At 33.8% G+C, this 24,645-nt stretch overlaps 1 protein-coding gene across 1 annotated transcript in view; it reads right to left on the bottom strand.

Annotated features, from left to right (window-relative positions):
- Positions 1-24,381, bottom strand: part of LOC123661775 (ran-binding protein 9) — a 54,668-nt gene extending 30,287 nt beyond the window's left edge. Inside the window, exon 1 of the mRNA XM_045596714.1 lies at positions 24,165-24,381. Within this exon, the coding sequence (XP_045452670.1) occupies positions 24,165-24,357 (193 nt within the window). The 5' untranslated portion in view covers positions 24,358-24,381. The remainder of the gene's footprint in view (positions 1-24,164) is intronic.
- Between the last annotated feature and the right edge of the window lie 264 nt (positions 24,382-24,645).

Genomic DNA, 24,645 nt, shown 5'->3' with positions numbered 1-24,645 from the left:
AAAGACTTATCTATATATATATATATATATATATATATATATATATATATATATATATATATATATATATATATAAACGTTTGTCTGTATGTCCTTTATAGAATCGTAAACTATCAGATAATGTCATAATCTTCGGCAAAGTGTTGTGCATTAGCCCACGAAGATTTCTAAGTTGGTACGACAAAAAAAAGCGTTGCAACTAATACAATATAAACGTTAATACTAAATAAACCATCGTAACTAATTAATACGCGCACTAAAAATACTACATTTCAATATTAAAAGACGATGTAGTGACAAAAATTTTGAAAGGTATGATATTAGATGGTTTGGTCAAGTCGAGAGAATGAGTGAAGAACGATTGACAAAAAAAGTGTATAAGGCGAGTGTGAATGGAAGGATTGGAAGTGGTAGACTTAGGCGGACGTTTCGAGACCAAATAGGGACGTCTTGTAAAAAGGCCAGGTCAAGAGAACCCTAAGCCGAAGATCATGTATGAAGGGAAAAACGAAAGTGGACGAAGCGAACCAAGGACGTAAGGATCGTAGCAAGTGGAAAGAAGTGGTCTCTGCCTACCCCTACAGGAGAGGCGTGATTATATGTATGTAAATATTAAACATTTACACTCAATGATATTTTCCAACTTTGTATTTGTTTGTATGTATTCATTAAAACGAAAGAAAACACAAAACAGTTCAAGGTGAAGTCAATAGCAAAACGAACTTGACCTCTTCGACAGACTCCGACCTAGTTTACGTAAGCCTAAAACACGGGTAAGAATTCAGTCTGTTCTTGTGGATCTGACCACCGCGCCACGGAGAGCACGTTAAGTTGTCGGTGTCGGTTGTTATCATAAACACCTTAAAGCGATCGTTACTGACACTAGGGAATATATCCGCCAACCCGCAGTGGAGCAGCGTGGTGGATTAAGCTCTGAAGTTCGCCTAAATAAAGAAAGAGGCCTATGCCCAGCAGCGGGGTTTAACAGGCTGAGTCGTGATACACGGGTAGACTAAGCAATAATAAAATTTTTTCAATCAATTTCTTCTCTTAATATACGTATTGGTTGATATGTTACAATGAATATAGGCGAGTAGGTGGGTAGACTTCTAACTCTACTTTGTTCTTTACCAATATTGTTATCTTCTTTTGTTAACAATTATATCCTTTTATTAGACTACTAGCTGACCCAGCAAAAGTTGTTCTGCCATATATATTATTAATTCCCTTAATCCGGGGGGGGGAGGGGTTGTAACTTATGGGTATGAAAAATAGATGTTGGCTGATTCTCATACCTACGCGATACGCACACAAAATGCCATAAAAATCGCTCCAGCCATTTCGGAGGAGTATGGTAACTAACATTGTGACACGAGAATTTTATATGTACGATAATTAAATCATATATAACCGCGGACCTCATACATAAGGTTCTGATTTAGTAATTACTTATTAAAAATGATCGCAATAAAAAGTTTACGAAAGTATGAGCGCAAGTGCAAAAACGTCTTAAAGATGAATTAAGATTAGCAACCAGCAACATCTTTTAAGTCATATATATATAGCTATACTCTATACAAATAAATAAAATTGGAGCGTCTGTATGTAGTATTAAAAAAACCGCTTTTTACGAAATACATATGGATATATACATGGTACATATACCAAAATACCGTTTTTTTTTTACAATTTTTGTCTGTCTGTGTGTCTGTCTGTTTGTTCCGGCTAATCTCTGAACCGGCTGGACCGATTTTGACGGGACTTTCACTGGCAGATAGCTGATGTAATATGGAGTAACACAGGCTATTTTTATTTTCGAAATTTATTTATTTTATAACTCTGCGAATTGAATAATAATATTTTTGTTAAATTTCACGTGGACGCAGTCGCGGGCACAGCTAGTATTTTACTAAAAAATTAAAACATTAATAATGTTCGAGGACTAACCGCTATTCCCGCTTATTTAAAAAAACTGATTAGGCCAGAGAGGTTTGTATTTTTCTTGGAGTTTGAATTTGTATTGTGCATATCTTGGCCCAAAGTGACCGTTGAGTAGAAATGGGCAAATTTAAACAGCAAAAAACCTTACATACTACCACAATTTCATATTTCAAAAATGATATATTATGTGTAATGTGAAAGCTTTAGAAAATTCTCTATCAAGCTAAAGATGGAGACTGTGTGAGCGTTTGAGAGGCAGCACTTTCACAATCACACTTGTTACACCTCTTGCGTAACGAGATGAGACATTTCTATTTCGTTTGACGTTTGTCAATATAACCGTTTTTTACAGCTATTACTTTCAATTCCTACTTTAATCATTTTCTTCATAGAATTTTGAAACAATAATAAAATCATAATATTTCAAATACTATTTTAATCATTCAGACATGCTTCAAAAGTATTTAAAAATTCTTATTTACAAAACAACAATTTATTAATCATGAATTCGAAATGTAGATTCTAATAAAAAGAAAAGGCAAAATAATAAATACTATTTTTTTTAATCCAATTGTTAGATAGATAAATATAATTAACTGTTAATAGTCCTAACAAAATATTATGTCATTGGGTCAGGTGCACCCGCGTGATGTAGCACGAGACAAGCGAGAGAATAACACTAATTAGACGAGATTACATCATATCGTCAAGAAGCATAAAGAGATTTGATTAGAAAATTAACACGCAATATATCTAGGCATTACTACATACAACATGTCTAGATGCCAGGCTCCAATAATTTTGACCTTCAGACATTCATGAATGACATAACATACACAGCTTACACAAAACGGTACTAAGTGAGACCCTCGTTACATTTTGACGTTGCCCTATTGTATTCAATAAATAGGACCTTATATAAAAGACAACATGTCGCGGAATAATATTACGTGACAGCGATAGAATTAAAATGGTTAATTTTAACAGTATCTATGCGCTGACCTTCAACGCCCTAATATACAAGAGACAAAGAGTCCGCAGCTTCCGTGTCATTACATTCAAAATGCAAATAAAACTGACAATACGCCACGCCGTTAATACTAACGTTACTTCAGATTATTTACATGGAAATATAACCTTTAAAGCCTATGAATAGTACTGGTTATTGGACGGCGTGAAATCTAATTCATGCACCACTATGACAAAGCCGATAAAATGAACTTCATTGCTAGCGAAAACAAACCGTATTGGCATTTACATAGAGTCCATTCGAGCAGTGTTTAAGGGGAGTGGAAGAAGTGGGGAGAAACACGTGGCGACCCAACGTAAGCGAGCTTGACCCAGTTAGTAGATGCACCATTTCGGCCCCATTTCGTAAGCTAAGGCCCTTCTCCGCCAAGTCTTTGTTTCGTACCTTCACTTTCTCGCCCCTTTTCGGTGTTCAAATTATATCTAAGCTTTTACGTCTCATGTATTTAACAGAATAGTTAATAGATTAGAAAGGATCGAAATAAAAACATTCAAATAATTTTTGGAAATTTGCCCAATTATATACTTAATTTAGCATGAAAACCAAGGTTCGACAACACGAAGGTGATATTAGGAACGATGTCTTCGACTGATTTATTTAATTTATACAACAACCAATCAATATAACAACGATCAACGATCAAAATGAGACACGTAAACAAAACTGGTCACCAAAAATCAATTATGACAATCTAGGCTTACCAACTCATAAAATACATACAACATAAAATTTTAACAAAACTAATTACAAAAGTAAAAATATGCATACATTTAACGTCATAACATAAATGACGATTTAAAACAAAAACACAAAAGACAATGGCAATGATATTCAAAACAATGGAATAATTTGCATAACTCGGATGTTACGAGGAGAGGTAATGTTATATATTTTATACAGCTCATCGGCTGCAAAGTCAGCTACACGTAATGGCAAATGTGATCTAAAAGAGGGCCGTTTGTTTTATTCCATGGTTATTCAAAAAAGGCAAAAAAAAATCAAGGTAGAGATTTAAGTTTCAGCCCTGATTTTTTTTTTCCTTCTTAATATACAGTTATAAACTTAACGTCAAACCGTCCATTTTGTATTGTTTGAAAAAGGGTGTGTTTTTAATTATTTATTTATTTACACTTTCACACATTAATAATAAGTTTTAACATTATGACAAATGATATAAGAAAAAATAACTGTGTTTGCTCGCTAACGAAAAAAAAAACCGACTTCAATTACATCGACGAGTAATACAACGTAGATCGACGAAAAAATAGTCGAATTGAGAACCTCCTCCTTTTTTGGAAGTCGGTTAACAAGTTGCGTCAGTTGCAACAGGCGGCCTTATCGCTAATACATCGATCTCTTCCAAGCAACCTTTGGGCAGAGAACTAACAGTCTTTTTTAATAAAAACACTTTGAAAGACTACACTAACAGAAAGACAGTGCACAACTAAATTTCAGCAAATCTGAGTGATGCTAATCTGAGATTTTTATTTTTACAATACTTAGGTTTTATTTGCAAAACGTCAAAATATTATGCGGAAGGGAAGCCGAAACGATAAAGAGTAATATAACTCCTGCCTAATACACCGCGTCGGCAACAGAGAGAAACTCAGTAAACGTCGCCCTGCGGGCGTTGTGACCCCATTACTTGCTCCCGGGGGTAAGCGCACGGAAATGCCAAGGATAATGCTTGAAACGCTACTGTACTACAGCGCTGAAACACCAAAAACAAAATAAAACTAACGACACTTAAAAGATAGCATTGTAAGATTCGAACTGAAATGTGTTATAAAGAAGAATCTAAACACATGACACATACATGAGAGATTTAGGAAAAACTAGTCTTACGGTTCTTTTGAAAAGAGCTATAGAAGCTAAACTAATTATTTTTAGAATTTTGTCCGTCTGTCTCTCTACATATTTAGGCATCACAAATAATCTGCTGCACTAAGTTGGACAGTGTTATAATTTGAAGTTGTAATTTAATCCATAGTTACAGGTTTAATCTTGAAATACCGTCTAGAAGTATAATTATTACAATCGAGCAATCATAGTGAAATTACAACACAGTCGTTTTCTAGACACATCCACCGCGGATGAACTGCACAGTCAGTCATAATATGCCAAATGAATTCTGTAACAGAATCTTTAGGGCATTTCACTAATAATACCAACTAATACTAATGATACCAACGAAAGCCCAACAAAACTCAGCCACGTGTCTATTTAAGGTTATGACTTTCATCTTGAAACCTTATGACGGTAAACTACACCTCCATTGAATATTTTATAAGCCTTCTAAGTTTAAGAGTTAAACATCCACAAATCCAGTTACTTTAGAAATAAGTTCCTGACAAATTTTAACTGAGGCATATTTAAATCTGGTGACGAGAGCTCCTGGGCGGATGGGGGGTAGGGTTGGCAAGCGCTTGCAACGCTCCTGGTGTTGCAGGCGTCTATGAGCTACGGTAATCCCTTACCATCAGGTGGCCCGTGAGCTTGTTTGTCGACCTATTTGTTTAAAAAAGCACATGCCAAATGGAATATATTGTTGATACCTAACACTTATAAATATATTTTTACAAATTCCATCTTTGGAGCAATATAGCTTATTTTTTATATTTAAAATGTAACTAACCTAAATAAAACTACAACATAATAAACACTAAAACCTAAATAGCAATTATTTATCAGTCTTATCATACAAAGACATTGGTTTTACTATAATTGCAGGTCAGACAGAGCGCCATTATTTTCAATATCACTGACTCTACATACTCGATATCTGTTTTGAATATCAATTCACATAGTTTCCTCAATATTATTACTTCCGCAGCACATTTGCCAAATGTTATACGAGAAGTCATTAAATGTTTGGCTCTTGAATTTTACGATTGAATTCCCGTATAAATAATCAAATACGTCTAATTTTGCAGTTAAAGACGATGAACCGATTATCGTCAAATTGTCAACATTCAAAAAACACAATCTTACTGTTATGAGAAGAACAATGAAAAATTAAGTGCTAGAACAATATATGCATTATTTTACTTCAGATTTCTTTAAAGAACAATTCCGGTTATGGTTTTGAGAACAGGTAAATCGAAATTATATAATTATACAAAAAGACTGACAGATCGCTTTTTCGGGGAAAAAATAGGAAGATAAACAAGACAAACAATTAGTTTTGCCAACAAACCGATTAATTTCGAACACGTCATGACAAATGTGGGTAACAGGGCATAAATGAAGACAATGAAAGACAAAATATACCACCAGCGACTAAATGCATATTAATTTCCTTGTAAATCCGATTTATTTCGTCCATTACGTTTTAAAGTATTAGTCACGCAACTATTTACCGTATCAGTCGCTGATACCTACATAACATTATAAATAGTTTTTAAAGCGATAACTCGCGAACATTATTTTAGCATTCTTAGGACATATTTAACCCATTATTTATTCATCTCAATGGTGCTCAATTTCGAAATATTACGGAGGATTTCGTCAATACCAATGCCTTAATTATATTTTTTACTGCTATTTTATTTCCAAATATAATGTTATCGATTTTGAACTCAGAAATATAAATAGACCTTAACGCAAATTGGTATAAATTTTACAAAACTTAATTGAGAAGAAATTTATCCTTTCTTTAGATTACTTTATACCTAATGAATTCACTATTAGATTATTATATCGCTCTTTAGCAATAAGACCGCCTTTTATACACATTTCTTTTTTTTTTTTTTTTTTTTTTCTAGTATTTTTTATATTACATGTATTTTTCTGATTGTACAATAAAGTATATTTGTATTGTATTGTATTGTATTTATTATAAGGACCATAATCATGTAAGATTATGAAGCTAAAGCTTTAGACTATTATAATTTTATATTGTTTTTACTTTTATCTATTTTTTTTTTTTTTTTGTAAAATCGTTTTTTCAGCTATAATTGAGCTAACATAAAAATTGTACTGTAAATGGTCTTTCAGATATATTTTAAATATGAACTTGATATAAATTACCAAAAGGTTTTAAGAGCTTGTATAAAATTCTTTAGTTTTTAGGGTTCCGTACCTTAAAAGAAAAAAAACGGAACCGGAGGTATCAAGCTGAAGTTCATATGAAATACTCAGGCCTACTGTCCCTTAGAGCTGTGAAAAAATCAAACTTCTAAGTCAACGCGATCAAAAGATACCTACAGCCGCTTATGCTGCAAATTTTCGACACTCGCAAAGAAATCAAAACCTATATGGTTAGGTTTTTAATAATTTTGTTTGAACCCTCGGTGCACGAGTCCAACTCGCACTTGGCCTGTTTTTTTTTAAACAACTAGGCCTGCAAACAAGCCTACGGCTCACCTGATGGTAAGCGATTACCGTATCTTATAGATTTTCGACACTCGCAAAGAAATCAAAACCTATATGGTTAGGTTTTTAATAATTTTGTTTGAACCCTCGGTGCACGAGTCTTGGCTGGCACTTGGCCTGTTTTTTTTAAACAACTAGGCCTGCAAACAAGCCAACGGCTCACCTGATGGTAAGCGATTACCGTATCTTATAGATGCCTAAAACACCAGAAGCATCGCAAGCGCTTTGCCGACCCTACTCCAACTCCTTCACCACAGAAACACAACATTACTTGAATTATTTAGCTGTGATCTTCTATAAGGTCCAAGTAGGTACTTCCCCAGTGGGGCTGCTCCAGATTTTGAGCAGAATTTTTTCTGCTGTGCCCTACCTCAGTTTACGCACGTATAGTAAATAACCTTTAACATAACTGTAAATCTGCATTTAACTATAATCAAATATCAATTATCAACGCATAGTTACGGGCGTGTACTAGTAAACTATTGTTTCAGTGGGCGTAATAAATACGCCATTGTTTACAACAAAGACATTACAATCACTTCATTATAAAATATCAATATCTTAGTACATAACGCTATGTTCAACGTTTCTAGAATTAAAAACATCCAAAGAGTAACAGTCTATATACTATTTTTTCGGAATAGTCTTAAATAGTAAACAAATATGGCGTACTTCCGACCACAGACAATCGAGTAATATTTATTAGTATTATAAGAATTTCATACAATTCTTGCAATTAAATTAGTTTAATCTCGACACATTTATAGCAGTGACGCCCGCCCATATTGTATGGACTACGAGACTTTTAACAAGTACAACTTTCTAAACTCGAGACTAGGAAATTCAACCGTTACCAATATGATATCATTACAGCCTATTACAGTCCACTGTTGGACATAGGCCTCCACAAGTTTACACCAAAAATGGCGTGAACTCATGTGTTTTGCCCGTAGTCACCACGCTGGGCAGGCGGGTTGGTGACCGCAGGGCTGGCTTTGTCGCACCGAAGACGCTGCTGCCCGTCTTCGGGCCTGTGTATTTCAAAGCCAGCAGTTGGACGGTTATTCCGCCACCGGTCGGCTTTTTAAGTTCCAAGGTGGTAGCGGAACTGTGCTATCCCTTAGTCGCCTCTTACGACACCCATGGGAGAGAGGGGGTGGCTATATTCTTTAGTACCGTAGCCAGCCACACAGTACAAGCTACTATGATGGCGGATTAAATTATTTTTCAAATAAAGAACCCTTGGCATCATTGTAAATGTAACGAGAAACTTAATACCAATAAGAACAATCCTTGTAATTAATAGCTTGTGGCTAAATTAGTAAAAAAACGCATACTAGATTGGCATTTACTAGTGCTGTAATTAAAATCATTTATTTGATATGAAAATGTTTATAATTACATTAATTACTTTTGCATTGATACATTATTTTTTGCTATAGTAAAAAGTATGTCAATGATTAACGGTGTATTCGAAAACAGGAAAATAGAAGAAATACGGAATGTTCCAATCACATTATTTAACCTCTTTCTGTCGGTTTTGCTGACTACAGATTGAATTTTGACAAAAAAGAAAGAAAATAATTTTCAAAATGTTTAAAATCTCTACGAAATATGACAAATATTTGTATAAAGTACTCACACAGCATTTTATTTCTAAGGTAGAAACTTAATAACTGTATTTTATTAAACAGTCGACTGATGTAGGTACATGTTTTTTATAAATTAATAAATGAAGTGAATCCCCATATGAATCGTTTCCAAATAGAAAATATATAGGTATATATTTCTTATCAAAGTCGATTAAGAATACAACTTCGAAAGATCAAAGGCCTTCTGTAAAGTTAGTCTAGCGGTCAGCAATAAGGCCTTCGGGCTACAATTACTACACTTTTGAGAAGGGACAGCAGAAAAGTTTCAATGAGGAAAATCATATTATTTATAACTTTACTAAAACAAAGACTTATTAAAAATAATTAAAAACGAAACAAATAGAAATGTGCAAGAGGCGCCCTAAACACTAAATAATTGTGTTTGCTCGCAAACGAAACAAGGAATAATTGTGTTTGCTCGCAAAAAAAAAAACCAACTTCAATAACATCGACTAGTAAAGTAATACAACGTAGGTAGACGAAAAAATAGTCAAGTAAATACGCATTATCAAAGATTACTCCAAAAGTTGTAATCAGATCTCGATGAAATTTAAATGTGACCACATGATAAACATCGGCTTTCGATTAAATTAAAAATCATCAATATCGGTACACCCAGTAAAAAGTTATGCGGTATATTACAACGTAGGTCGACCAAAAAATTATAACTCGAAAAGTACTTGTTAGATCGCAATTCAATTTACCACCTTTCGATTAAAAATAATCATCAAAATTGGTCAACCCAGTCAAAAGTTCTGAGGTAACACATAAAAAAATACAATCGAATTGAGATCCTCCTCATTTTTAGAAGTCGGTTAAGAACGTCAAAGACTCAACAAATAATTGTTTGCTCGCAAATGAAAAAAAAACCGACTTTAACTACATCGACAAGTAATACAACGTAAGTAGACGAAAAAAATTAACAAACGCACTAGTCGTCGCTACGATTTTCATGGGTTTCCCTCGATTTCCCTGGGATCCCATCATCAGATCCTGGTTTCCTTATCATGGTACCACACTTGGGATATCACCTTTCCAACAAAAAAAAGAATTATCAAAATCGGTTCATAAACGACGAAGTTATCCTCGAATTCGAGTAATTGAAGAATTGAGTAACCTCCTCCTTTTTGAAGTCGGTTAAATGTACATAAACTTGAACAAGTAGTACAGTAATTAACAAAACACCTTTCTCATTATATTCAAATTAAACACCAATACAATTTATTTTAAAGCGCTGTGCTCAAACTTTAGAGATATATAATTGAAAAATTCATTAAAAATACAACACACACTTTCAATTTATTTTAAATACTTTAATTACTAGTGCACGACCGCAATTTCGTCTGTATTGCTATTATTTTAACAATGTATTTTACGTGCAGCTTAAAATCATCAAAAACACTCCACGGCAAGAAAACACATCACAGAAGACGTAGCGCTCATAAAAAATTTTAATTGCTTAATTTTGCTAACTATATATAAAAGAAGACACCTTATTTAATAGTTACGGGTCAAGTGTTTAAGATAATATACGAAATTTAATTAAAACTGACACTAATTGTCACTTCTCTGTGTACACTTCCCTACCGCTTTCACTACGCTGTGTCCTATATGCCCAAAGGCTGTCTGGAAGAGATCGCTACTCCAGCGATAAGGCCGCCTTTGTACACTGTTTTTTATTTGTAATATGTTATTGTGTTGATTGTTGTTGTGTACAATAAAGAGTATTCTATCTAAAACACATAATTATATGTAATTTAATTAAAACTGACACTAATTGTCACTTCTCTGTGTACACTTCCCTACCGCTTTCACTACGCTGTGTCCTATATGCCCAAAGGCTGTCTGGAAGAGATCGCTACTCCAGCGATAAGGCCGCCTTTGTACACTGTTTTTTATTTGTAATATGTTATTGTGTTGATTGTTGTTGTGTACAATAAAGATATTCTATCTAAAACACATAATTATATGTAATTTTTTATGATGCTCGCACATCGACGAATTTCTATCATTTTACTGATATGAAAATATTAAAAGAGCAACTGCGGAGTGTCTTGACGATTCTTCTCGGCAGAATCTACGTTCCGAATCCGTGGTAAATTCACATTAATTATAATTTATTAATTACTAGCTATGCCTGCGACTTCGTACACGTGGTATTTAGCAAAAAAGTTATTTTTCAGTTCGCAGAGTTATAAAATAAATAAATTTTATCAAATAAAAGTAGCCTAAGTTACTCCTTATTACATTAGCTATCTGTCGGCGAAAGTCCCGTGAAAATCGGACCGGCCGTCTCAGAGATTAGCCGAAACAAACAGACAGACAGAGAAAAATCGTAAAAAATGTTATTTTGTTATATGTACCGTGTAAACATCTATATGCATTAAGTAAAAAGCGTTTATTTTAATATTACAAACAGACACTCCAATTTTATTTATTTGTATAGATATACGAATTACATCGTCAAGTATACGACGTACCAAGTCGATCAAACAGTCATTTATATACGCATTTTTTTTTTTAATTCGGCTAAACTGACGATTTAAAAGAAAATAATTATTTGATTTTAATGCTTTTTGATATAACCTAAGTACATATAAAGCTAATGTACCGCTATGTAATAAAAATAAATATGCAACTAATGTTCTTCTGTCGCTACGTCTGCGCTACGGGAACTTCTTTCAGAAGAAATTGATTTACGGTACAAAATAGCTTTCACGTCGACTTCCAAACGGAACTTTAATATTAATACTTCTTTGAAGACTATTCCTATGATATAGAGTCACGGGCACTATAGCTGTTCGGAACAAATGTTTGCATTTGTACGAATATTTGTATTTTGTCTGGGCGTATGAATTTGTGGGTCTCCTCCATACCTGCAAGTAACTCAGTAGTGAGGATCTCACCATGAATAGTGTGACATCTACGAAAACCTATTTCCAATTTAAAAATTTGAAATTTTACCATAACGGATAAAATTTATCCTGCACATAAGTAACGAATAGACGTTAACAGCAGGATGTGGAATATACCAGTAGGATCTGTTTCTCCTCAATTAACAAGCTACAAATTTTAGAATCATATTGCGAATGTAAAATAAAAAATAATAACATATGAAAACTTTTATCTTTTGGATACCATAATCCGTCAAATAGCGTTATCGACAACCGATGAAACGGACGCTTAAGGTAAGTTATAGTAAGAGGCAATATAGTTACGGTCGTTTAACAGTTTAATTATACGCTATTTCTTATAAATAAATATTTATTGGTACAGTATTGTATATACATTTGCATTTTAAATAATGTAATATTGAAAGAAAAAGCGCGAACAGAATTGCTATTATTACTATTATTTACTAGTAAAAATTATGACGGATGAAATCAAAATTGACTTAAATACACATTGTCCTATTATATAAGCTGCTCGACTCGTTACTGCGTTCTTCAAATGGGGGGTTCTGTAGGTGGATGGGGATCATGTTCCCGGAGAAAAACAAATCCTAGACCATATGTTAATTGTAGTTTGTCTTAATATACGTGCTGAGCTGGCAATATATTTCTGGGTAAAGGTCCTATATTATTTATCTTAGCCCTAAGAAACGTCGATAAATTAAAATATTAATACTAACCGCCTAGATATTTTTTTGCGCATCACACATCACACCTAAAGCAAAAAAGAAATACAAGAATGGAACTCTGATAAATAAGATCTCACTGAACAAACGACACGTTCCTAAGTTTTCTTACAAACGTGTCGTTTATTTCATCACCTTATCATTTTATTAAATAATTTTCCTTTTTTACTTTCAAAGATAATAGCTAAAGCCGACTTCAAAACGAAATCAAACCAACCTACCCTCCAAATAGGAAATACACAAACTTACCTACCTACCTACATTCAAAGATCGCTTACAGATCTTATGTCTTGATAAGGTCGTAATTAGAACGACTGAATGAAGGGAAAACGACAGATGAAGGGGAAACGACTCACAGTAGTCGCATGAATCAGAACCAGTTCAAGTTATATAGGATCAATAACATTCGCCTTTGAACAAGCGGAATATTTAATTTGCGTTGTCGTGAACTGGCATTTGAACTATAATTCAAATAATAGCGTTGATAGCGTATGGATCACCTAATGGTAAGCGATTGAAGTAGCTTATAGACGCCTGCAATACCAGAGGTATCGCAAGCACGTTGCCGACCCTACCCCCCAAATTTCCCTATAGGAGCTCTGGTCACTTTACCCACCACATGAACATAACTTTGCTTGAAAGCAGTATTATTTAGCTTTTTGACCAGGATACTTCCTGGTGTACCCTACCTTAGTTAAATAGTTTTTCGATTATATTCATTGAATATATACTTCAACCTTACAGAAGATCACTGATAAATAACACTGCTCGCAAGGAATGTTGTTTTGAGTTCCGTACCACAAAGGAAAAAACGGAACCCTGATAGGACCACTTTGTTGTCCGTCTGTCTGTCAAGACACTTTCTCTCAGAAACGCGTGGAGGTATCAAGCTGAAATTCATATCAAATATTTATTTATTCTTAATGTACACCGAAATACAGACACATAAAGATATAATACAAATTATACAAAGGCGATCTTATCACTAAATAGCGAATTCTTCCAGATAACCTCAAATACTCAGGTCAACTACTCAAATACTCAGGTCTACTGTCCCTTGGAGCTGTGAATAATTGTGTTTGCTCGCAAACGAAAAAAACCGACTTCAATTACATCGACAAGTAATACAACGCAGATCGACGAAAAAATAGTCAAGCAACTACGCGTTATCAAAGATTACTCAAAAAGTAGTTATCAGATCTCGATAAAATTTATATGTGACCACATTATAAACATCAGCTTTCGATTAAATTAAAAATTATCAAAATCGGTAAACTCAGTAAAAAGTTATTGCGGATTCTCGAGAGTTTCCCTCGATTTCGCTGGGATCCCATCATCAGATTTTGGTTGTCTTATCACGGTACCAAACTAGGGATATCCCCTTTCCAACAAAAAAAGAATTATCAAAATCGGTACATCCAGTAGAAAGTTATGCGGTATAATACAACGTAGGTCGACGAAAAAAGCGTCAAGTAAAAACGCATTATTGAATATAACTCGAAAAGTAGTTGTTAGATCTCAAATAAATTTAAATGGGACCAATTGGCACACACCACCTTTCGATTAAAACAAAATTTGTCGAAATCGGTCTACCCGGTCAAAAATTCTGATTTAACATACATAAAAAAAAAAAAAAAAAATACAGTCGAATTGAGAACCTCCTCCTTTTTTGGAAGTCGGTTAAAAACTCAAACTTCTAAGCCAACGCAATCCAAAGATACAGCCGTTTATGCTGCAAATTTGCTATACTCGCAAGGGAATCAGAACCTACAGGGTACTTCCCGTGAACTCAGAATCTTGAAATTTGGTACGAAGCAGCGTCTTATAGCACAGATAAAGGAAAAATAATAAAAATATTTTTTATAATTTTGTTTGTACGCAACCCTCAGTGCGCGAGTCTGACTCGCACTTAGCCGATTTATTTGGTCTTGTTGATTGTTAGTAGCAGTTTACCCAAACAAAACATTTCATATTATAAAGAAAAATATACACTGATGTCATATTGTTTTGTCGTCATATCACTTACGGTGAAACGCAAGCAGTGATACTTTGCACTCGTAATCAAATGTAAACAATACACTTTAATTATTACGAAATACATATTTTAATTTCACCCACAACTTAAATAGCACTACATATTATAATCAAACAACTTTTTCGTATTTTATGATGGGGTAAATTGAGTTTTTTAAATGCCCGACGTTTCTGATACTTTACAGCAACCATAGTCACGGGAGATCTCAGTCAGCTCAGCCTATTGCAGTCCACTGCTGGACATAGGCCTTCCGAAGTTCGCGCCAAACATCCCGTTTTTCCGCAATCCTCATCCGAACTTGGGGAGGCCTATGTCCAGCAGTGGACTGCGATTTAATGAAGTGTTGCCCATTGTTAATGTTTCAATTCACATCCTTTGATTCCAGTTATCTAGCTTTCAGAGAATGTTTTACCTTCTGCTGTTAAGTCTATCACTAACTTATGCGCTGAAAAAAATTTATCAAACACATGTGAAACAGGCCATTTAGAATACTATCGTATGCAACCAACCCAAATAAGTCGCAAATAAAGAAACAGCGCACCGACGCGCTTACAAAGCGATATTTCACGAACGTTAATCAGCAAAATAGTGTTTAATTTATATTCTAATTAATTATGAAACTCTTCAATTTTTATAAATATTGCAATCACCTTCACTTGTCGCTTTAAAATATTTGAATTGTTAACGAAACGTCATTGAAATGGACTTTTTAATTAGATTTATAACAGTATGCAAAAATGTTAATGCGAAATTTTAATTTATATTATTCTTAAAAAAATATTACAGTATTAAATATCTTACATTACTTTACATTTGTATATTGAGATTACTTTTTTTTAAATTGAAATAAGCGAAATCAGAAGATCACAAATACAAAGTTTATTTTGTAATAAAAAAAACGATATAATATATTTAACGTATTTAAAAATAACACTCACTACAGATACAGTACATAATATACAAATATTCACAAAAATATGGTTCTTTTTAACCGACTTCCAAAAAAGGAGGAGGTTCTCAATTCGCCTGTATTTTTTTTACGTCAGAACTTTTGACTGGGTGGAGCGATTTCGACAAATTTTCTTTTAATCGAAAGGTGGTGTGTGTCATTTGGTCCCATTTAAATTTATTTGAGATCTAACAATAACTTTTCGAGTTATATCTCATCATTATCATTACAGCCTATACAGTCCACTGCTGGACATAGGCCTCCACAAATTTACGCCAAAAATAACGTGAACTCATGTGTTTTGCCCATAGTCACCATGCTGGGCAGACGGGTTGGTGACCGCAGTACTGGCTTTGTCGCACCGAAGACGCTGCTGCTCGTCTTCGGCCTGTGTATTTCAAAGCCAGCAGTTGGATGGTTATCTCGCCATCGGTCGGCTTCTTAAGTTCCAAGGTGGTTGTGGAACCTTGTTATCCCTTAGTCGCCTCTTACGACACCCACGGGAACAGAGGGGGCGGCTAAATTCTTTAGTGCCGTAGCCACACAGCACGAGTTATATCTAATAATGCGTTTTTACTTGACGCTTTCTTCGTCGATCTACGTTGTATTATACCGCACCAACTTTCTGCTGGATGTACCGATTTTGATATTTCTTTTTTTGTTGGAAAGAAGATATGCCTAGTTGGGTACCATGATAAGGAAACCAGGATCTGATGATGGGATCCCAGAGAAATCGAGGGAAACTCTCGAAAACCCACAATAACTTTTTACCGGGTGTACCGATTTTGATAATTTTTAATTTAATCGAAAGCTAATGTTTATCATGTGGTCACATATAAATTTTATTGAGATCTGATAACTACTTTTTGAGTAATCTTTGATAACGCGTAGTTACTTGACTATTTTTTCGTCGATCTACGTTGTATTACTCGTCGATGTAATTGAAGTCGGTTTTTTTTCGTTTGCGAGCAAACACAATTACATCTATATATTAATACGTGAAGCAAAAACTATGTTCCCTTTTTACGAAAATTGTGCGGATGGAGGAGTATGATATTTCGTACACTTATAGTTTATAGAGAAGGAGTGCAGAATGCTAATATATTTTTTTAATTATGCAGAAAAATATATTAAATCAATAAAAAAAACAATACAGACACTACCATGTATTTGACACACACATGCATATTATACTCTTTTGTAGATTGTCAGTCTTTATTCAAATTGAAAAATTTTAAAGGTTCTTTATTTTCATTATTTTTTGGTTTTCTTAGATTTAAAATTTTAATTATGGTCGAATTTTGACCTCTGCGACCACTACTAATTATAAATGAGGCCACCTGTAAGAGGTAATTGATATCTATCATTACAATCTTAAACTACCCTCGGCAAATCAAAATGCGCAGAGAGACCGATAACCAATTTAAATCATCGGATTAATAAGAGCTACAGACAACAAAGACCGTCTCGTAAACGTCGACCTTTTCGGTCTTAGGGTCTAAGTCTAGACTTGCAGGTGAGTGAACCTTCAGGAACACCGGTCAACAACCGACGCGACACCACCCCAGCTATACCACCCCTGTTATACCCCATATAATTTTCTCCAAACACCGACAATTATATATACAATGTGCTTCTACAGGATTAAAAGTAAATAATTGTATTTGCTCGCAAACCAAAGAAAATAACCAACTCCAATTTACATCGACAAATAATACAACGTGGGCAGTCAAAAAAATAATCAGTTAAATACGCAATTATTAATTTATTATGACTAAAAATGCTCCAATGTGGGTTGGCGGATATGTTCCATACTATGAGTAACGATCACTATCGAGTATTTATGATAACAACACACGTTAAGCCGTCGGTCCCGGGACCGACGGCTTAACGTGCTCTCCTAGACACGGTGGGGAGACTCACAACGACAAACATCCAAACAATTAGTAATTATTTCTGAGTGAAAATTACTTCCATTGTTTTTTTTTTTTTCTTAAACGACTAGGCAAACAATTGTCCGGTTCACCTGATGGTAAGCGATTACCGTAGCCTATAGACGCCTGCAATGCATAAACATCGCAAGCGCGTTGCCGACCCTACCCCTAATCCCCCGAGAAGCTCGTCACTTTACTCACCAACAGGAACACAACACTGCTTAAAAACTGTATTATTAGCTATGATCTTCTGTAAGCTCGAGGTACTACAACTCTGATAGAATGGATGAAGATGCAGCCTAAGATGGTGCGCGCTTTCCTAGGAGATGCCTATTCACTTTTGATTTGAAGATACCTAAGCTATAGTTAGTTGGAAAACCGGAAGCCGGAAGGCAATTCAATTGAAATTTATTAAAAATGCATTTCAGAGTTCACTATCTATTTGTTTACTTATTATTTATGGAGTATATTAATGTAGTTATCTACAAATTTTAATTTTTGGACAAACATTTTTCTGCATCCTACTGAGGATCTGATAGGCTTTATCTGATTTGGATTCAGAGATTGCTAACAGAAATATCTGATATCCCATATTACTACAGATAACAATGATCAGCAAGTTGTGGAATAGGCCCTTACACTTTGCTTCTAAGAAAAAAAAATCGATTTTAATTTTTTTTTTTTTTTTTTTTATTAGAAATTTCTCACTAATGTGACAGAGTAGGTAGTTGGCCTTTTAGACATAGTCAATCAAAAGTACTCGACTTTTTTTTAAACCTTTACCTCTCAATGAGTCAATCCTACCTCATCATATTTGTGTAACAAAGGTAATCAAAAGTTTCAAACACAGGTAATAAAACTGTAACCTAATGTTGACATGTTCAGTCATTATTTTTGTTGTATTCATATTTTTCCTTTACTGTATACTTTTGTGTAAATATTTTGAAATAAATAAAATGAAGTTGTAAATAAATTATGTGTCAGTCGTATGGTAATTAGTTTTTAATAGTTTAGTTACTAATAGCTGCAATATTAGAATAACTTTAAATGTTTGTGTTGTTTTAGGTTAAGATGTAACAATTCAAGTTTATTTTGCCTATTTTCAATATGAAATTGAGACGGTTACCTCAACCACACCAATCAATCTCCTTCCTGTGTTCTCAACTCACCAATCAATCAATCAGTCATATTTTTCATTTTATACGTATTATGTAGGTATAATATCACCTAAGTGTTGAACATTTTTTTAAACATAATTTTTAAAAATAATTAAAATATGTAAACTACATTTAACTTTTCATTATTTTATTTTTTATATTAAAATATAATTCACACAGTACATAGTCAAAGAACAATAATCTTTCGTCAATAACCTTAGACCCTACTGAAAGAACATTAATTAGTTTAATGCATTGAGGCTAATTAAATCTAGTTTGATACGAAGCCGAAATAGAGTTATTTACAAAACTAATAGAATTAGATCATTGTCACGGAGATCATTGAACCATGTTTTAGGGCACCGAAGTTACCCTAGCAAAATTAAACTAAATAAAAAAATATTTATATATTCCTTACGTTTTTTAATAGACATAATTTTGTATTGTAAAAATATAAAATAATTGTATAGAATACATTATTGAAGATAAGTAAAATTTGTGTTCAATGTGTAGAAATGTTTCAATGTGTAGAATTTTAAACTAAATTATTACTAAAACATAGGTTTTTTTGCACGTGTCGAGGAGGTTGTACTTCACTCTCACATAATGAAAAAATGGGAAGCGCTTACTTTTAAACAAAACCTCAACTGAGGTAGGGCACAGCAGGAATTTTCTGCTCAAAATATGGAGCAGCCCGACTGGGATAGTACCTCGACCTTACAGAAGACCACAGCTAAATAATACTGTTTTCAAGCAGTATTGTGTTCCTGTTGGTGAGTAAGGTGAACAGAGCTCCTGGGGGGATTGGGGATTGGGTCGGCAACGCGCTTGCGATGCTTCTCGTGTTGCAGGCGTCTATAAGCTACGGTAATCTCTTACCATCAGGTGAGCCGTACGCTTGTTTGCCGAACTAATGATATAAAAAAAAAGGAAAATGAAAAAAAAACCTTTATATTTTAATAATAATGGATAAATATGCTATAAAATACACACTTTTGTACATAGTACGCATCGAGCTATAAATTAAATATCATTTGAAGACTTTTTTGAATACTATTATAGTAAAAAGAAACAATTAAATAAATATTATGTAAGATGTCAACATTTTGGTAAACGGATGATAGCAAAATAACGCAATAACCACTTGACGAAGCTGTTTTTTTTTTTAATTATGTCAGGAAACTATTAACTAAGAAGCTAATAGAATATGAAGGCACCAATAAATATTTTATGTTTCTACCATAATAATTGTGTTTGCAGGCAAACGAAGAAAAACCGACTTCAATTATATCGACAAGCAATACAACGTAGGTAGACGAAAAAGTAGTCAAGTAAATACGCGTTATCAAAGATTACTCCAAAAGTTGTAATCAGATCTCGATGAAATTTAAATGTGACCACATGATAAACATCGGCTTTCGATTAAATTAAAAATCATTAAATTTGGTACACCCAGTAAAAATTTATGCGGATTTTCGAGTTTCCCTCGATTTCTCTGGGATCCTATCATCAGATCCTGGTTTCCTTATCAAGGTACCAAACTAGGGATATCCCCTTTCCAACAAAAACAGAATTATTAAAATCGGTTCATAAACGACGGAGTAATCCCCAAATATACATTTAAATATATACGGTCGAATTAAGTAACCTCTTCCTTTTTTTGAAGTCGGTTAATAAAATAATGGATCAGAGCCATCTGTGATTATCTGAAAGAACCAAATCAACTAATCGAAATTATAAGCGTTGTACAGTTGATCAATAGTTATAAAACGAGCTACTAGAGAGTGTGGCGGTGTGCACTTTTGAATTATCAGAATATTTTCTTAATTACTTCAATTCAGTTGTTACCCTGACATTGATTGTCTTGACATTGGTGAAATCATTAAAAATTAGGGGTTATAAATAAATACCACCTAAGCATGATGTTACAAAAAATAATCAATTTCATGTTTGTATATTTTATATTCTAATTAACATTTTTTTTAAATACATATTAAGCTGAATTCATACTAGATGACCGGTAAGACAATATTAACCCTTCATGTCTAAAAAAAGTGTTTTTTAGAAAAAACCTCACAATTACTTTTTTTTTATGTCACTAGGTCGGCAAACAAGCGTACGGCTCACCTGATGGTAAGCGATTACCGTAGCTTATAGACACCTGCAACACCAGAAGCATCGCAAGCGCGTTGCCAACCCAATCCCCAATGCCCCCAGGAGCTCTGGTCACCTTACTCACCAATAGGAACACAATACTGCTTGAAAACAGAATTATTTTGCTGTGATCTTCTGTAAGGTCGAGGTACTACCCCAGTCGGGCTGCTCCATATTTTGAGCAGGAAATTCCTGCTGTGCCCTACCTCAGTTAAAACTTCACATAAATTATTTATCATTTCCACAACTAAAAAAATTATTATTGCTTTTGTTTTTGTAAATTAATTTTATATATGTATATCGATGTACTTTGAGACACAATATAGCAATTCTGTCATCTAGCGGCTTTAATTTTGAAACAACGTCAACATGACTGACGGTCGGTAATTTTTGATGTTCAATATCAAATCAACTCATATATAAATACTTTTTTGTAATTTTGTAAAGTGGTAATTATCATATATCTATTAAGTGGGAATTATTCGCAAGGGTATTGCTAGTTATAATTAATTAATGTGTGGTGTGTAAACTTGTGAGTCACATTCATTGACATTTAAGTATATTTTTTGACATGACACTGTTAACTCTTGTATATGGTAATACAGCGGTTGTCTTAGTCTAACATTAAATGTTTGTGTTGTTTTAGGTTAAGGTGTAACAATGAAAGTCTAACTATTTTGCCTGTTTTCAAAATTAAATTGAGACTGTTATCTCAACTGCACCGATCAATCAATCTCCTACGTGTGTTCTCCACTCTACATGACATTGGCCGAATCAACCGTGCTTCTGTGGCACAACTGAAAGCCATTAAACCAATCAATCAATCTATATGGTAATAAAAAAAAGCAATCAAACTTATATTTTAGATTAAACTCACTGGATAAACAAAACAACTTTTAACTGAGTTAGGGCACTGAGAAAATATCCTGCTCAAAATCTGGAGCAGCCGGACTGGGGAAGTACCTCGACCTTACAGAAGACAACGCCTAAATAATACTGCTTTCAAGTAGTGGTATGATCCTGTAGTGATAGGGTGACCAGAGTTCCTGGGGAGAATTGGGGTCGGCAACGCACTTGCGATGCGTCTGGTGTTGCAGGCGTCTATAAGCTACGGTAATCGCTTACCATTAGGCGAGCCGTGCGCTTGTTTGCCGACCTAGTTGTATAAAAAAAAACGACACTGCACGTTGGACAGTTAAAATTACAACATTAACAATTTTTTTTTGGACTCTATCTCGATAAATTACTTAAAAGATTTATGTACTTTGCTAGTGTTGAACGTCTATTTTTATAGTTATGTAAGAGTACTTTACCTTATATATGGGACTTGTAAGCGTGTCAATTTATTATAATAAACAACGACTGTCACAGGTCTGACTGTCGCTTGGAGTGGATATTTGTGTTTATACAAATATTTAGGTCTGGTTGTTAGTAGCTGTCGGTCCTGGTTGTTATCATGTATACCAGATGGTGATCGTTACTCATAGTAGGGAATATATCCGCCAACCCGCAGTGGAGCAGCGTGGTGGATTAAGCTCTGATCCTTCTCCTACATGGGGAAAGAGGCTTATGCCCAGCCGTGGGATATTACAGGCTGAAGCGAAGTATATACATCTGAGTTATTTATCTGTATGAACATGTCTCTTTAACTATCAATAAATAAAATAATCTTTTTACACTAGAAATCCTGAGGGGGTTGGGGATTGGGTCGGCAACGCGCTTGCAATGCCTCTGATGTTGCAGGTGTCTTATAAGCTACAGTAATCGCTTACCACCAGGTGTGCCGTACGCTTGTTTGCCGACCTAGTGTCCGAGTTTGTGGCAGTTTTTATTATGTCTAGTGTATACATTGAAGTACCATATAAAAAATAATAATGAAGTACTAAAATAAGCCTACTTGATAACAAATATGTTTGGAGTTTGACTATAGCCATAATAAGTTTATAACAATGGTGACAAAAGTATCAAACATACTGACAAAGAATAGTTAATGTGGGTGAAACATTGTAAATGTCAGATAATTTTATTTAAAACTATATTTAGAAGTTGGTAGTGATTTATCACATTGAAATTAATTAACATTTTAACAAATAAATATGTATGATAAAAATTACTTGGACACCTGGCTCTACAAACAAAAAAGTGTGTTTTTATCTACACAAATAAAAAAAATTGGAATGTCTGTTTGAAATATTAAAATAACTTCTTTTTACTATTATTTTGTATGTATACACGGTACATATACCGAAATAACATTTTTTACAATTTTTGTCTGTCTGTCTGTCTATTTGTTCCGGCTAATCTCTGAAACGGCTGGACCGATTTTGGCAGGACTTTCACTGATAAATAGCTGATGTGATAAGAAGTAACTCAGGTTACTTTTATTTTAGAAATTTATTTATTTTATAACTGTGCAAACTGAACGATAAAATTTTATTAAATTCCACACGGACAAAGTCACGGGCACAGCTAGTGCTAATATAAAATTAATTTAATTACCTTTTGTGTTTAAAAGAAAACTAGATTAAAATGTATTATTTCGCTTGAAAAAAAATGAATAATAAAAAATCGAATGCATGCATATAATATCATGAACAAAAAAAAAACAATGCAGTACATTGACTATATTTTTTCTGCTTCTATTTTATACATATTACTTTAAACAGAATACTATATTCATTACTAATTAATAAATTACTCATTGTCACAAATTATATTTTTGATTAATTAGTGTACCTGTATGTACTTCTATAATACGCAATACGCACGCTGATACGCAAAAATACGCATTAACAAAATGAAATTACGAATATTTTATTTTTCATCTTTCCCGAAATACGACAAATGTAGTTCTGTTTTTATTATTTACTCTAACTAATATTCATAGACAACTTGATTTATTTCCTTTTTTCTATGTTAATAAAATGATATGAGTTCTAATTTTTGTCTGCCATTTCTAGTAAGGAGAGACCTTGTAATGTATTGAACGGTTTTTATTTAATTAATAACACGATAACACTAAAAATAAGACGACTAGGTGTTTTATATTCATTTTCGAACGTAATAATCACAGTCATCATACATTTTCTGATGTGATTACAAAATATACGATCAGCTGATTTCTTTGTTTGAGTGATACGAGTTTCTAACATCTAACATTATGACAAAATGTTGACACGTCAGATTACTCACGAAACCTATGAGCTACGTTACAATACTTTATTCACGAATAAGTCACTTCAGTGTGAACCATTATAAAGATTTGCCAATAACTAATCCATAAACAAACCTTGAAACTTACCTTTGTAGTGCACTCTCAGATTATTTTGCGATAACCCGATGTAGCTGAATTTGTCTTTTGTACTCCATGATCTCGGCAGAGGTGTTTCATCTTCGTTCACATTGGGATAAAGCAATTTTAAACGGTCTACATTATCACTTTGCACTTGATTTTGGGAATCCATCATCCCCCGTCCACTACCCATCGCAGCCATTTCTAATTTCTGTATTTCATTACTGTCAGTGACGTCACATCCACTGCTTCAAAAACTGCACACAGATGGCAGCATTAACAACAGTTCACAGATAAATTAAACCTTACGTAGATAATAAAACAAGTTTACTACCAAAGAATACACTCGATTTGTACAAAATATTTAAAGCTTCTTAAAATAATCAATGATGAAACAACTTATTCGGATTTTATCGCAGTTTACAGCAACCATGGTCGAGGAAGGAGTCCTCCCGTGACCATCGTAATAATAAATGAAATAAAAGAGGAC

The sequence above is a fragment of the Melitaea cinxia genome, chromosome 17 (assembly GCF_905220565.1).
Source record: "Melitaea cinxia chromosome 17, ilMelCinx1.1, whole genome shotgun sequence".
Lineage (NCBI taxonomy): Eukaryota > Metazoa > Arthropoda > Insecta > Lepidoptera > Nymphalidae > Melitaea > Melitaea cinxia.
This window is presented reverse-complemented; position numbering and strand designations above follow the sequence as displayed.